Source organism: Pseudophryne corroboree, chromosome 5, assembly GCF_028390025.1.
Source record: "Pseudophryne corroboree isolate aPseCor3 chromosome 5, aPseCor3.hap2, whole genome shotgun sequence".
Classification (NCBI taxonomy): Eukaryota; Metazoa; Chordata; class Amphibia; order Anura; family Myobatrachidae; genus Pseudophryne; species Pseudophryne corroboree.
In genome coordinates, this window is record NC_086448.1 from 530,646,859 (window position 1) to 530,662,715 (window position 15,857).

General features: G+C 44.1%; 1 protein-coding gene across 6 annotated transcripts in view; it reads left to right on the forward strand.

Moving 5' to 3' along the window:
• Window positions 1-15,857, forward strand: part of SYCP2L (synaptonemal complex protein 2 like) — a 905,846-nt gene that overhangs the window by 493,364 nt on the left and 396,625 nt on the right. For all 6 annotated transcript variants that reach the window (XM_063923155.1, XM_063923158.1, XM_063923156.1 and 3 more), the window contains one exon: window positions 9,258-9,312. In XM_063923155.1, coding sequence (XP_063779225.1) covers window positions 9,258-9,312 — 55 coding nt within the window. The remainder of the gene's footprint in view (window positions 1-9,257; window positions 9,313-15,857) is intronic.

Genomic DNA, 15,857 nt, shown 5'->3' on the forward strand with positions numbered 1-15,857 from the left:
ACTCAGTGATAAGGCAACGGTGAAACTTCAACGAGTGCTCTCACCCACTCACGCCCACGTTGGCCAATACACCTAAACACTGTCGTCAGCGCCGGTCGTACCCAACCTAGGGCCCCTGTGTAACCTATATTTACTGGAAATGTATGGGAGTGACTTACCCTAACCAGTAAATATTGGTCGTTGGAGATTTCCTGAGTGACCAGCGAAACTCCCTTAAAATAAAAAAACTGTTACACAAATCACGTTGCGTGTGCTACACTTAGCGCCTAATATCCCGCGATTTTACGCAAATGTCGTAAAAAGGGTATCACGTTGAGCTAAATATTGCACCCACTAACGCGCGGTACAATTGCACATCGTATAGGTAACTGTTACTTATCCGCTGTATGACCAATGGAATCGTTTTTCAGGCTGCGAAACCTCAGCCAGAGCGTTTCAAAACGGGCCTATATGGGTTCTACGCCAACCCCCTGGGCTGCGCTCTACACAAAAACCTCGCTGACCTTTTAGGCCGCGGTATTCAGAGCTTCGCTTGACTTTGTCAGCGGTTTTCTGACTTCGCTGACCTCTTGGTCTGCTGTATCTACTACTTGCTCCTTTGTACCTTAATCAATGTTAACGTGAGCAAGCCACTCTCACGCCACCAAGTGTCCACTCACCTGGTGTGGTCTCCTACGGGATCCCGAATTCCCTGGGTCCACAAAACCTTTATTGTTTGCACACTCACGCTCGTTCACTCATATACACTTTGGTTTTTCTGTACAGAAAATTAACTTTCATTCAGATAAAACAGTCTTAGTTCCAAAGGTGATAAAGTAAAGAAGGTATTTCAACTAAATATTGGAAACTGATCAATTTGTGCTATTATCGCGTGGCTACCGTCTCGCGCCTAGACTAAAACAATGCTATTGTGTGATTTGTACTTAGTGGGCGTACCTTTTACGCATGTTGCGTAAACACGCCACGTGCGTAGGCCTTTACGTAGCGTACGCAGTCCCGTACTTTGTCTGAGACACGTGTACAAAGGCCGTACATCCGCAGTACTACAAATCCCACACTTCTATAAATGTAAGCGATATTAACTATAATCGCTAACTTAACACTACACACAGTTTCTTCTGTATAAACCTTTACAACTAGGCCAGGCTGCATGTGCGTTTTACACTTATTTCTTAAATATTAACTCTATATTTAAACTAAACAGCAACAAATTTTTTCAGTACAGGTCAAAATGAATCTAATAATCCTCAATAATTCAAATGGTATGATTCAGATTGGATAGCTATCTTGCAGAACATACACTGATATAAATATACACCTAATTATAATATTATATATGTACCATTCACTGGTCTCCTGTGACTCATTTACCCATTAAGTGCTTCTAATTTGCATATGAATGCTATGTGCTATTGGTTGCCTGTAAAGGTGGGTTTTTTTCACTGTTAGGAAAAAGCAGTTACACAGGTTAATTTGCATTTCAATGGCTATCTTATAGCAAGCAGAGTTAACTGAGTCTTAGAGAAAAAAAAAAAGAAAAAAAACTTTTCTTTTTTATCTGTGTGTACTTCTTACATCAAGTATTCATCTTACTATTAACTTTCATTAAGCCTCATCTGAAACTATTTGTAATTGACTATGGCATGGGTTAAATAAATGCATTGGTAACTCATAAATGGTGATTTCTTTTTGACCAAGGACGACTCATTATTCCGGGCAGTGAAAATCAGCCATTTAGAAAAAATGACCTTCCCAACATGGCCGCTGCTCCTCCCCCTTCCACATCCCTGAGGGTTACACAAAATAGTGGACAAGCCATGTGGTTAGTCCAAAATGGAGGACAGACCATGCAGCTTCCTTTGTCACAAAGAAATCACACACCATGCAAGCCCCTGAAGTTATTTTAGGCCTGAGTTAAAAAAAAACCACTATATCAAGGCTTTTGCAGCAACTTTTAAATGTACTTTTACCCTACTTAACAGATAAGCAATCCAATCTGAATCAAACACAATATGACTCATTTGAACCTTGTTTTGCAAAAATATGATCAGATATGCAGAGTACAAAATACAGGTGTATGCGTGTATCGTGTGCGCATTTTGCGCCAAACAGAAATTCACAGACTTTAAAAATAGCTTTGCGTTCTTACCTTCCGGATTCCACCAGCATCCCAACAAACCTTGCAGAGCAGATGCTTATCTTATCAGCACTAGTGTATCCACCAACCAGGAGAAGGTTTGTGTGGGATACCTTCCCGCCCTTTGCTGATAGATAAAGTCTGCTGTACGCTGCTAGGCTGTGGGTATGAGGAAAAACTGGACGAGCTCCCAATTGATAATGTCGATATTATCTTAGACCGAAAAGCTATACCTCTAGATACACTATTACCGTGGAGCCGCTATGGCCGCTAGACTGAATACACGTGCTACGCACTGTGTACGCTATTTGCGTAGAGTCCCGCACGTGGTACGTACTTGGCGTACACACGCCGCGCTGAGTGTACAGAGTACACTCAGCGTGCGCACATACAATTGATAACCTTTAAACCTTGTTAATGATACAATGTAATGATATGATTACACTTTAAACCCTTAGCAGCAAAGTACTGCAACAATGTTATACCTTAAACCTTAAGTAGCGCTGACGGTATAAAGTAACCGCAGTGCGTACACCTTATCAATACTTATACACCTTATACAGATAAATACACTCTAAAACCCTTGCAGGAAAGTGAAGACACAACACTGATTTGTAGTTGCAACCACAGGGTTCTAAGGCCACTGTGGATTAATTCCAAAAGGTAAACAGTACAAATCATACACTACAGGCTAACAAGATAAAACTAAACAGAATAATGGCTACATAGAATGTACATACGTGAGAATGTTCGCAAGTGCAACCCGGCCGGTCCTCCGCTAGTCAGATAGAAAGCGTTCAGAGTCTTCTGACCGGCCAGGCAACAATGGGCTTTTTATACACAACATGCATACACAATACAATGGTCACTGTAATCTCATTATCCATTGGACACAGGGATGTGTCTTTACATTACAGAAGATGTCATAGGTGGATTTGAATAGATGGGCGATGTCCTTCCCCAACTGCTCTTGTGGGTGGTATCCTCTGGATTCTCGCCGCATACATAATATACAGTAAATACAGTTAATATCTATATTCTACTTCTGCACATAACTATACGCAGGAATATGCGATCTTTAACTAACACCGGAATGTTACCCTCCAAATACCCTACAGCTGGATGCTAGACATCACCTTCCAACCTTTATCTGACCCTTCCTATCATGCAAAGGCGAATCTCTTAGTCCAGGAACTGTTTAAACTATTAATACTCGCTGACGTGGTGCAAGGGAACTATGGGTACAAAATGCACTATTTGGGTTAAATATGTAATGTTCTAATAACCCTCTACGCGCTCACAAACTCCGCCATAAATACCCATATCACGCGCATGATCGCCGGAGCGATCCTACGCAAATTGCGGATATGTGCACGCACGGAGGACTGAGTGCACGAGCAGCGGGCATGTGCATGGGGTTAGTACAAGTCATATGTATAACAATATTTTTCGACTTTAACAAAAGCCCGTATGCCGGCTTCGGCCCGGATTTATCATAGGGTCTGGAATTCTTACTTTGCTTGGTGCGCTTCTAACAATCATGATGCTTACAAGTTTAGTACGGCAAAACTTTTGTCCTTCCTACAACGGGGCATGGACTTAGGCCTTCGTCTGGCCTCCATCAAGGTTCATATTTCTGCCTTGTCGGTAAGGTTTCAGAGAAAAATTGCGACTCTGCCTGATGTTCATACATTCACTCAGGGTGTGTTACGGATTCAACCTCCCTATGTCCCGCCGGTGGCTCCTTGGGATTTGTCAATGGTTGTGGAGGCCTTGCAAGAGTCTCCGTTTGAACCTCTTGAATCTGTGGACCTTAAGTGGCTTACTCTTAAGGTCTTGTTTCTGCTGGCTATTGCCTCTGCTAGACGGGTTTCAGACTTGGATGCCTTATCCCGTCGGTCACCACCTTTTCTGATTTTTCACCGTGACCGGACGTTCCAGCCTTTATCTCTCCTGATTTATCCTCCAAAGAGCGGTCTTTTAGATGTTGTACGGGCTCTCCATATCTATGTAAAGAGGACAGCCTCCATTAGGAAGTCTGATTCTCTCTCTTTGTACTTTTTGGTTTTTACAAACATGGCTGGCGTGCGAATAAGCAGACCTTGGCCATATGGATTAGAATGGTGCTTGCACAATCTTATGTACAGGCTGGTCTGCCAGCTCCTGCTACCATCAAAGCCCTTTCTACTCTGTCGGTTGGACCTTCTTGGGCGGCCCACCGTGGTGCGACCCTTGAACAATTGTGCAAGGCGGCTACATGGTCCTTAGTGAACACGTTCATAAGGTTCTGTGCCTTCAATACGTCCGCCTCCCAGGATGCTTCCTTTGGATGCCGTGTCCTTGTGCCCGCTACAGTGCGTCCCCTCCCATGCGGAACTGCTTTAGGACATCCCCGATGTTTTCCCTGTGGAACCCAGTGTAACCCGCAGTAGAACAGGAGATTTATGGTAAGATCTTACCATTGTTAAAACTTTCTGCGAGGTACACTTGGTTCCACAGGGCGGCCACTCTGACACACTTAGCTTCTTTGGGTTGGTATGGCATTTGCCGCTGATACCGTCTCCTGTCGTGAGAATGGGGCTAATAATGGTTGTCATCTCTTTTGCCTGCATTGGACTGGTTAACGAAACTGAGCTCCTTTGCACGGAGGCGGGGTTATAGAGAAGGCAGCGCCTAGCATCTTGGGAACAGTCAAAGCTTTTAGTCTGTTGGTGCCTCGGATCAAAATCCTACTCTACACCCAAATGTTATCCCTGTGGAACCCAGTGTACCTCGCAGAAAGAGATTTAACAATGGTAAGTACTTACCATAAATCTCCTTTTTCCCTGTCTGGAGCAGTCATAAGGCCAGCCATGGCTTCAGCTTGGATAGCAAAGGCAGTGGCTGCCTAGGCTGATGCATTGGAAGGGGATTTTTCAATAGAATCTAGAGAGCAAAAATCCCATATAGCACATATAAAACAGGCTGCAATGTTCTTGGAAGAAGCAGCATTGAGTATGGGTACTATTGCCTCCAGGACATCAGCTTCAACAATAGCTGCTCGCAGAGCAGTTTGGCTACGTACATGGAAAGCTGATGCCGAGTCTAAGAAGGTTTTGGAATCTTTGCCTTTTTCTGGAAATATTCTTTGTGGTAAAGAATTGACAAGATATTTTGGAGTCAGAAGCAGACTCCAAGAAGGTAAAGTTTCCTTCCACATACAATTTCAAACCTAAAGTTCCGTCTTTTCGGCCCTTTCGGTCTCAAGGAAAAGCTAAAGGAAAAAGTGATGGCAGGCAGTCCCAATAAAACAAGTCTGGTAAGACTAAAAAGCATTAGGCTACCAGAAGACCGGTTAGTAAAACAGATAATAAGCCATCAGCCTGATGGTGCAGGCCTCCAACTGGTGTATCCCTTGGTGGGGGGCCGACTTCTTCAGTTTGCACAGATCTGGCAGCAGTCTTCAACATATGCCTGGTTACAGGAAACGCTATCTCTAGGTTATGCTTTTGCCTTCAAGAAGCACCCTCCTCAAAGGGTTTTTTTTTGTACCAGCCCGTCTCGGGTAGAGACAAAGGCCAGGGCTTTGCAAGAGGCAGTTCAGAAATTGCTTCAGTCAGGAGTAGTGATTCCAGTTCCTCCTGCACAATGAGGACTGGGTTTTTACTGCAAACTGTTTCTATTTCATAAACCAAATGGGTCATTCCGGCCTATTCTCAATCTCAAAGTGCTGAACAAATACATTTGGGTACCTCGGTTTCATATGGAGACTTTACGTTACATAATTTTGGCCATGGAGCCAGGGGATTATATGGTATCTCTGGATATACAGGATGCTTAGCTGCATGTTACTATAGCACTGTCCCATCAGTGCTATCTCAGGTTTGCTATTCTCCCAACAGCATTTTCAGTTCTAGGCCCTACATTTTTGGTTAGCCACAGCCCCCCGAGTATTTACCAAAATTATGGTGGTAATGGCAGCTTATCTCCGTCAGCAGGGGATAAGAATTTTTCCATTCCTCAACGATCTTTTAATCCTGGCACAGTTACAGGAATTGCTCCTATGTCATCTGCAACAGACAATAAGGTGTCTGCAAAGGCATGGGTGGCTCATAAATTGGGCAAAATAGTCTTTGGTTCCGTCACAGCGGATGACTCACTTGGGGGCTGTACTGGATTTAAGTCTTCAGAGAGTAATTTTACCTCTGAACAAGATATCCAAGGTTCAGTCAAGGGTTCATGACTTGCTACACAGTCAAAAGGTATCCATTCACGCAGCAATGCGTGTGATGGGATTGATGGTGTCAACATTCCACATGGTGGAGTATGCACAGTTCCACTCCAGGCCTCTGCAGCATCTGATTCTTGCCAAATGGAATGGGTTGCATCAGACGATAAAAACGCAGACTATGGTTCATATGGTAGAAGTAAGAAGGTCATTAGCCTGGTGGCTACAAACATCCCATCTGGACAAGGGGAGATCCTTTTGGATATCAGTTTGGGAAATTCTGACAACAGATGCCAGTCTCCAGGGCTGCGCAGCAGTTTCAGGAAGGTTGTTTTTCAGGGAAGAAAGTTGCCTGCCAATAAATATATTTGAACTTTGGGCCATATACATGGCACTGATTCAGGCAAAGGACATTCTTGGGGGAAACCAGTTCAGATCCACTCGGACAATGCGACGGCAGTAGCGTACCTCAACCACCAGGGAGGAACTCGCAGCCGAAAAGCGATGAAGGAGGTAAGTCACATACTAAAGTGGGCAGAACTTCATCATCCAGCCTTGTCCGCAGTGTTCGTTCCGGGAGTCCTAAACTGGGAAGCGTACTTTCTCAGTCGACACACCATTCAGTAAAGACGAATGGGCTATACACCCGGAGGTCTTCCAGACTTTAGTCGACAAATGGGGATTGCCAGAGATATATCTCATGGCGTCTCGTCAGAACCACAAAGTTCTCGCATACGGGTCAAGAACAAAAGATCCCAGAGCGATCTTTGTGGATGCCCTGTTGGTGAGATGGGCCTTTCATCTGGCTTATGTGTTTCCTTCAATTACCGTATTACCCAGGGTGGTGAGAAAGATAAAGCAAGGAAAAGATGCCGTGATACTAATAGCTCCGGCTTGGCCCAGATGGCATTGGTACACAGATCTGCAGAGAATGTTGATGGATGCTCCACTCCTGCTCCCTCAACGTCCAAATCTACTGATACAGGGTCCTTGTTATCACAGACATCTGGATCGACTGTCTTTGACGGCGTGGCTCTTGAAACCTCTATCCTGAAGTCAAGAGGATTCTCACAACAGGTAATTCAAACAATGCTCAGAGCAAGGAAACCTTCCTCAGCTCGCATTTATCACTGAATATGGCAAACCTATATTCATTGGTGCAGTGAACGGAAAATGGACCCTAGGTCTTTCAGAGTTTCCAGGGTTTTAGCTTTCCTTCAGGCAGGAATGGATAAAGGTTTGAAGGTGGCTTCCTTGAGAATGCAAGTGTCAGCATTGACTGTATGGTTCCAAAAGAAAATTGCCAACTTATAGGATGTGAATTCTTTTTTCCAGGGAATGCTGCGCATTCAACCTCCTTTCGTTCCTCCTACAGTTCCTTGGTACTTAAGTCTAGTCCTGAAAGCTTTTCAAGTTGCCCCATTTGAACCACTTAATAAAGTGGATTTTAAATGGTTGACAGCTAAAGTTCTCTTTCTACTGGCTAGAAGAGTATCAGATTTAGGGGCATTGTCATGTCTTTCCCCATTTTGATTTTTTTTATCCAGATAAAGCAGTTCTCAGAACTAGATCTGGGTATCTTCCTAAGGTGGTGTCTAAATTCCACCGTAACGAAGAAATAGTAGTCCCGGCTTTCCAGGTACCGGGCCTTTCTGCGGGAGATACATCGCTGCACGTGGTCCGTGCCTTAAGGATCTACATGGATCGTACCAGTGCCATCAGAAAGACAGATTCTCTCTTCATTCTCTACGGATTTCACAAGAGAGGATGGCCTGCCGATAAGCAGACGCTGGCAAGGTGTCTTCAGATGACTATTTCAGAAGCATATTCTCAAGCTGATCTCCCTGTTCCGGCTAATGTCTCTGCTCACTCTACTCATAACGTAGGTCCAGCATGGGCAGCACAAAGTGTTGCTTCTGCAGAATAGATATGTAAGGCAGCTACATGGTCTTCCATTAACACATTAATTAGACATTATGCCATGGATACATTTGCCTCTCACAATGCTTAATGCTTGCAAAGGATTCTCCTGTCCAATCAGGAGCGTCCCCACCACTAAATTGCTTTAGAAATTCCCAATGTTATCCTGTGGACCCTGCCGGAGAAATAAACTTTATGGTAAGAACTTACCGTTGATATCTGTATTTCTCCTAAGTCCACAGGGTTCCACCGGTATCCCACCCTGAAGCACCTGATTTCAGGATTCTTTTATTCACAAACCTCTTCATTCTTGTACGGAAGGGTTTGTATGTTTGTTCTTCTTGCCTGATTAGTTCTATCTATGATGTTCCTGCCTTAAGCTTTGGGAATACAATTGATTTGCCTGAGCCAGGAGGCGGGGATATATGGACGAACCGGTTGCATGCTGGGAGGCCGAAAAGCTTTGACCGATTGATGCAAATCCGCTGTCGCTTCATCATATCCCAATGTTATTCTGTGGACTTAGGAGAAATACCATTATCAACGGTAAGTTCTTACCATAACATACTGTATATATCATCTCCATGATATGAAACCAGTTGGAGTTCACTGGCTGGGAGGAAATTGCGGTCTATTAAAACATAACAAAGCAGGTTTCTAGTTCTCTGTACTGGTCTCGAATGCTCTATTTTGCACTAATTTCTGAGAGATGCTTTGCTGAAAGCTTATTGTTTAGTTAAGCCAAGTGAATAATATGTGCTGTTGACCTTCAAAAATTAGGCCACTAAACTCACTGTTGCATGGTATTGTTAGGGTCAGTGTGGTGTAAAAGTGATATATGCCAATATTTGTTAGTGACTAGGCATGGACAATGGTAAAAATATACGCCTTGCTTAAACCTAAAATTCACATGCAGATAGTAACTGGATTTAATTCAGATTTGTAATCTTCGCAAACTTGCATTTCTTATGCACCCTTTCTACTGTGTACTAGATTTCCAGTGTGCAGAATGACTATCTAACTTCTACTCCTGTCGCAACAAGTACTGGTAAGAGAGGATTTTATAGTGTAGCATGTTCGAATTAAAGTGTTATTTTTTAACAGACCTGTACATGCATATTAAAAGTAAAGCTATGTATACACTATTTGATTATTGGGCCTTTTTGCTAAATAATCAGGTGGTTGGCTGTTTTATCGAATTGTATGTAGGAATGGACGTTTTGGGCAAATGTTGATAAACTGCTAAAAAATGGGCAGAAATGCTCTACTTCCATTATCCTATTGGTAGGCCTTGGCAGAAAATTTTGGGCAAAATGTCCCGATTTATGGGCATCGTGAGTACATTCTTGATGATCTGACCATATTTTTTATGGTTTATTCTGATCATCTCCTCCTTGGGGACAGACAAATTCTCAGTGTAGTGTGGCATCGAATTTGTAACGTTAAAACAAAATTTGATAAGTGTGTTGCGCAGGTATCAGGACGAAAATAATCTTGTTTGACCGTTCGACCAAAACAATCGCATAGTGTGTACCTAGATTAACAAAGTGAAGTTTTATCTGAGTAACACGGTACTTGGTTTATCCGAATGACTCAGGACTTGGTTTATCGGAGTAACTCTGTTAGCCCCAGGAAGTTTTTTTTTTTCCCCCCCCCTTCAAATTCACAGCATCACACACTCTTCACAGAATTTTAGGAAACATTCTGGTGCAACACTATAAATCCAGTATTTTGTTTAAAATACAGATATTTTTAAAATTTGCTCAGAAAGTACGTATGACCAAAAGCTTGCACCCCTGATGAAATTCCTGTAATGAATTCCATATGATAGCCCCTCCCGTCGTGTTGTGTAAACAAAATGGCTCATTAATATGACACAGAAAAAGGCGGGGGTATAACTACGCAGTCACAGGGATCTTTAGCAAGCTGGGAAGAATACTGGAGCTCCACTAAATAAACTCCCAATTGGCATAAATCTTTAAATAGGATGACGACTGTCCCTTTTAGGCGCTTAGGGGTCTATTTACTTAGCCTTGGACGGAGATAAAGCGGATGGAGATAAATGACCAGCCAATCAGCTTCTAACTACCATGTCACAGGCTCGGTTTAAAAAATGACAGTTAGGAGCCAATTGGCTGATACTTTATCTCCATCCAATTTATCGCCGTCCAAGGCTTAGTTAATAGACCCCTGTATGTTCTGGGTGACAGAAAACCTTAATCAGGAAGGTAATGAAACTCTGGGTGTATGTATAAAGTACACCAGTTTTCAGACTACGCAGTAAAAAAAATATAATGCAGAATTTATTAAATAACAAATATTACCTTTGTTCTACCCCAAAGCAGCCCAGCCCCACCAGTCCGGGGACCACCGTACCCAAACTCATCCCCACAACGAATGACCGCATAGAACTGTTTAATAATCTAGTGCCATATCGTAATGGCACATACACAAATATATCTAATTGGGGGCCCTCGATTTAAAGTTGGCCTGGACGTTACCATATTTTTCCAGATATATGCAACTGAGATTTCTGATTTATCTACCACAATGTAGTTTTCAAATCCTATTGCTGATGTCATCCCGAGTTCTGGGGAATACCTGTTTTTTGTTTCTTGTTTAGAATAAACCCTCCCTTTCATGCTCCTGGATGACATTACTAATTGGATTGAGCAGTTACCAAGTTTCTTAAGACTGTAACCAGGGCCGCCATCTGGGGATTTTTTGGGAAACAGTAGTAAAGGGGCAAAAGCTGATTAGGGGGGCCCGCTGCTGGTGTTGATCATGGCCACAAACTGCCTTTTGACTCAGACTTCTTTTGAATCAGAGGCTGAATGCAGCTGGCATCATCTGCACTGTCGGAACCAGATAAGGAGGATCACATTCCCCTTCCCATTGCAGACAGTCAGCCCACCCCCTGTTTTGACTTCCCCTTCCCTGCCCTTATCTGACTCCATTTTCCTCTCCTATTCTCTCCTTTTTTTGTCAGATTCAACTGCTCGTGTGTGCTTCTAGCTCTCTCCCTGCCCTGTGTGCACCTCTGCTAGAGCCCTTTCTGATTAGTGTGCGCTAGGCCGAATCCCCCTTTTGTATGTGCGTCTGTCTCCTTTTTGTATATTATTTTGTATATCATTAATGTTTTTCATCACCTTTTGCATGTATGTATCTCTTTATCTCATTTCCCCCATCTCACTTGGTACCCTTTGTCCTTTTGTTTTCCCTCACTATCTACTTTCCTTGAAGTTAAACCTTCTCTCCCCTCACCTTCCACCTCATCCCTTTTGACATTGATCATATATGTGATGAAGAACACATTTGCAAGTTTATATAATGCCACTTAATGGAAACCTAAGGATGACAGGTAAGCACAGTTTTCCTTTAATAAATCATTAGGTTTTGTGTTTACATTTTTTAAATCTTTTTACACTTCAAGTGTCACCACTGACAGTAATGCTGATATTGCTATCAGTAATCCCTGGCCGCTGAAGAATGCCTTGGCATGTGGGAAGCCACTAAAAAAAGTATATGACATTACTTGGCATTTATGCCACTGAAGTTCTTTACATATTTTAAAATGCTTTATTCTTTGAGTATTTATTTTTTTTCCATCTAGAAAATAGGTCTTTAATTTACATTTGTGAGTTTAAAAAATTTGGTTTAAGGCTTTGGGTGGGGGGAGCACCAGGACACTTAAGACATATAAATACACTATTTTTAATAAAGCATTACATTACATAACATTTGAGACCATGACAACATGTCGTACAGTAAGAACAGGAGAACAGCTGGGTAGTAATAATCCAAGGAATGAAAGACCAGAGCTTATACCAAGGTATTTCCAATCATCCCAAAATATAAAAAAAGGCTATAAAAATCATCACACAATATAGAATTTAGAAAGGTAATTATGAGATGATTAAAACATGAGAAAAATAATCAGCCCAAGACTTTACAAGGGTGCATGTGATGATAGTAGAGCAGGTGATGGAGTGCCATTAGTGAATTGTTACATTCTATAGGTTAAAATGTACTGGAGGGTCATTGGACAAAACTCAAAGCTCATACAAATTAGTTCAGGGGGTGCGTGACTTATCCATATATGGTGCAGAAGTTTCCATGCTGCAACATAAAAAAACGGTAGACATTTCTTTACATCCCCTAGTGTTTTTTTTTGCCCAGCGGGACGTTTTCTAAACACAAAAAGAGCAAATGAAGGCTGCGCTAAATTATTACATAGTACAACAATAATATCTGATAATTCAATATTTAATTAAAAGTGAATATATTTAATATAGGGATATAAACCATCAATGGTAGTTCCAAATAATAACATTAAAAAGTACACATGGTAGAATAAATAAAACCAGGGTTACCCATAGGCCAGGAATATATGCAATATTGGATTCAGGTAGTCCATTCCAGATTTGTTCCCCCAATAATCAATATGTCCAGCAACTGCAGATTTAGGAGGTGTATATATCCAAAATTGTGGCTTTACCGTTAGAGGATATGTTGTTTCAAGGTGGTGAATGGTGAGCTCCTCATGCAATGCGGTGGCAAAAGTTCGACAGTTCAGCCAAATAACAGATGCCCTCCGATATGGATCTTGTGCTGGAATGTAGTAGGGGATGGTCCGGACTTTTAGGTAGGAGTTCCTGGCGTGGGTCCCTGTAGCCTGACGCGTTTCGCTGCACTGGGGTGGCAGCTTTTTCAAAGGTCTCTTCTAAACACAGCCCACTGCAAGGAGAAGAAAACATAATTAACCAAATTAATGAGAGCATAACCCCCAATATGTATCCAGAAGAAAAAATATTTCTTCCCTCAGAACCATGTTAGGGGTTCTTTCTCCTTCATCCACTAGGGGCCACTGGAGTGTAGTTACAATGGGGAAATAGTAGGCAGTAAATGGGAGCTGGCACTTTAAAATTCTCACACTGTGGCTAGCTCCTCCCCTACTATCTCCCCTCCAAGGCAGCCTTAGTTAGTGCCCGATGTGAGCTGGTTCACTTGGGTTTAGCTGAAGAAATTTTTTTCTTTTTTCTTTATTATTTTATTTTTCTTTCTTACACTCACAGACTGGCAGCTCTGCCACTGCCAGTCTGCACCGTGGGAGCTGCCGGCGGGGTCCCATCGCAGCTGCGTGCGGCTCGGGATGGGCCCCGGCTGAGGGAGACACTGAGCTCTCCTGAGTTGGCCGGACACCGCTGCGTGCGGCGCGTGTCGGGGCCACTCCATCCAGCAGAAAATTCCGGCAGCATGGCAGCGGTGAGTATAAAGGGCCGGACACCGCTGCGTGCGGCGCGTGTCAGGGCCGCTACACCAGGAGACACCGCTGCGTGCGGCGCGTGTCGGGGCCGCTCTGTCGAGCAGTGTAACACCGCTAAGTGCGGAGTGTATCGGGAAGGACAGCGGTGAGTACAATCTCTCCCCCCCCCCCCCCCCCCTCCTTCCATGATTTATTATTTTACACTGTCTGTTTTCATATTTGCATATGTGGCCCCCTATACCGGAGCGTATAAAGGGCGCATTTGGGGTTTTAGATGGGAGCTTCAGCCCGCTCTGTAAGCGGGCTCAGCGATCTCCACTCCCCGGCCGCAGTATACAGGCAGCCGGTTATGCAGAGCTTATTTTTACACAAAATAAAAAAGTTTGAATTGGGCGCCAATAGTGGAGGGGGCGGAGCTAACTCCCGCTCCGTTCGGCGCTAAGCACTCTCCGCTCCCCGGCCGCAGCATACAGGCGGCCGGGGAGATACAGTCGCTTCCCGCTTCATGTGCAGCGGGTTTCATTTTTGAAATTGGCGCCGGAGCGGGGGGGCGGAGCTAACTCCCGCGCTGTAGGCTCATCGCTCTCCGTCTCCCGGCCGCGGCAGCTGCAGCAGCGCGTACAAGTCCCCGGCCGCTACAGCAGCGCGTACTCCGGCCTCTCCAGCACTTCCGCTCCACGGCCGCTCCAGTACCTCCGCTCCCCGGTCGCTCCAGCACATTTAAAAGGTGAGGCTGACATTCCCGCTTTGCTCAGCGGGCTCCCGGCGGCGGCTCCCAGCGCTCATGGTCACAGAGGGGGATTTTAGCTTTCTGTGCAGGAAGATAAGATATTGTGTATATCTCACTTTGGCAGCCATTCCTTCATGCATGAGAGTCCTCTGCCCGGCATTCCATACAAAAGGCTGTAGATCAGGGAGCCTGCTATATAACAGGAGCTGGGGATCAGCTCATTAAGGATTTAAATCTAGTGTGCAATAACAGCTTTTCACACAGTATTTATCTACCCTGTTGGGTGTTTGTTTGTGTATATAGATATTTGTATGTGTGCGGGTGTATGTATATATGTGTATATATATATTTAGATATATATGCATACAATGCCAGATATAGGGGGTAAAACAAACCACTTCCGCAATGTTTTATAACGACAAAATGCCCCGCCTTGCCACATAACACTTTCCCCCATCTCCTCTCGCAGGCTGGCCACCATTTTGAAAAGCCAGCGGAACCTCCGAAAACATCTGGTGCACCTTAATTAGCGATACGCTACATACAGGGCGGGGTGTTGCCTACCCTTTATTATTCCTTGGTGTCACTGGGTACTAATGCTATTGGCAATTTGGGGAATGTGTATATATATATATATATATATAACAGTGTGGCTCAGCACACTAATCCCCTAAACACCCAATCACAGAGGCCTGGGTTCAAGTACCACAACAGATACTTTTAGCGTTGCGGCTCAGTACGCTAGTAGCGGGTATCTCAACAGGGGGACAGGGGTTTTGAATCCCAACAGAGCACAGATAGCTCAGTCAGTAGAACAGCGCAGCGCTACGGGTTCACTAGAAAGTTTATATGGAATTGTGTAGGTCTCTACACATTATAGTGCAGACCTTACATAGTGCTGTGTTTATTTAACCCACCTTTTCTCCTTTCGTTTGTCTCACCTGGGATAGTCAAAGAATTCCCTCTTAGGTGTGAAGTATGCGGTGGAGCCATCTGCTTAGTCCTCCACGCACCTGCAGGACACTCCTGTTGGAACAGCTCAGATTACGCAGGTAATGTCACTGTTAACCAGAGACCTTGTACGTCATTTCACCTCTCCAGGTTTCTAAAAGAACCTTGCTAGCCTCCCAGATTACACGACTCGGCAGTGGAAAGGCCCCTCGGGGAGGAGGCGAGAGATGCCCAGGATACAGTGGAATGTCTGTTTTCGGTGCAATCTCAACCAGTGTCTCAGAATATCCAGGTGCATTATACAGCAGTTTGTCTGATACTGCAGGTAAAGAAGGCGGACACGTCAGATCCATCAGGGTTCGGCGCAGATGACGAAATGGTCCAGTTTCGGATGAGCTGGACAGGCTCCGGTAGGCGGCTTGCAGACACCCGCATACACAATTTCAGGTATAAAACAATGTTTGTTTTCCTATCTTTTCCCCGCAGAAGGAGGGAAATGGTATCAGAACCTCTCCAAGGTTTACCCTCGATGTATCACCGGTCCAACAAGCTGCCGTTTTCCTGAGGCAACATTGCTCAGGTATCCATCGAAGACACATATACGGCAGCAGGGTTCTACCTTGTCCGGAGCAGGTAGGTTGTGGAC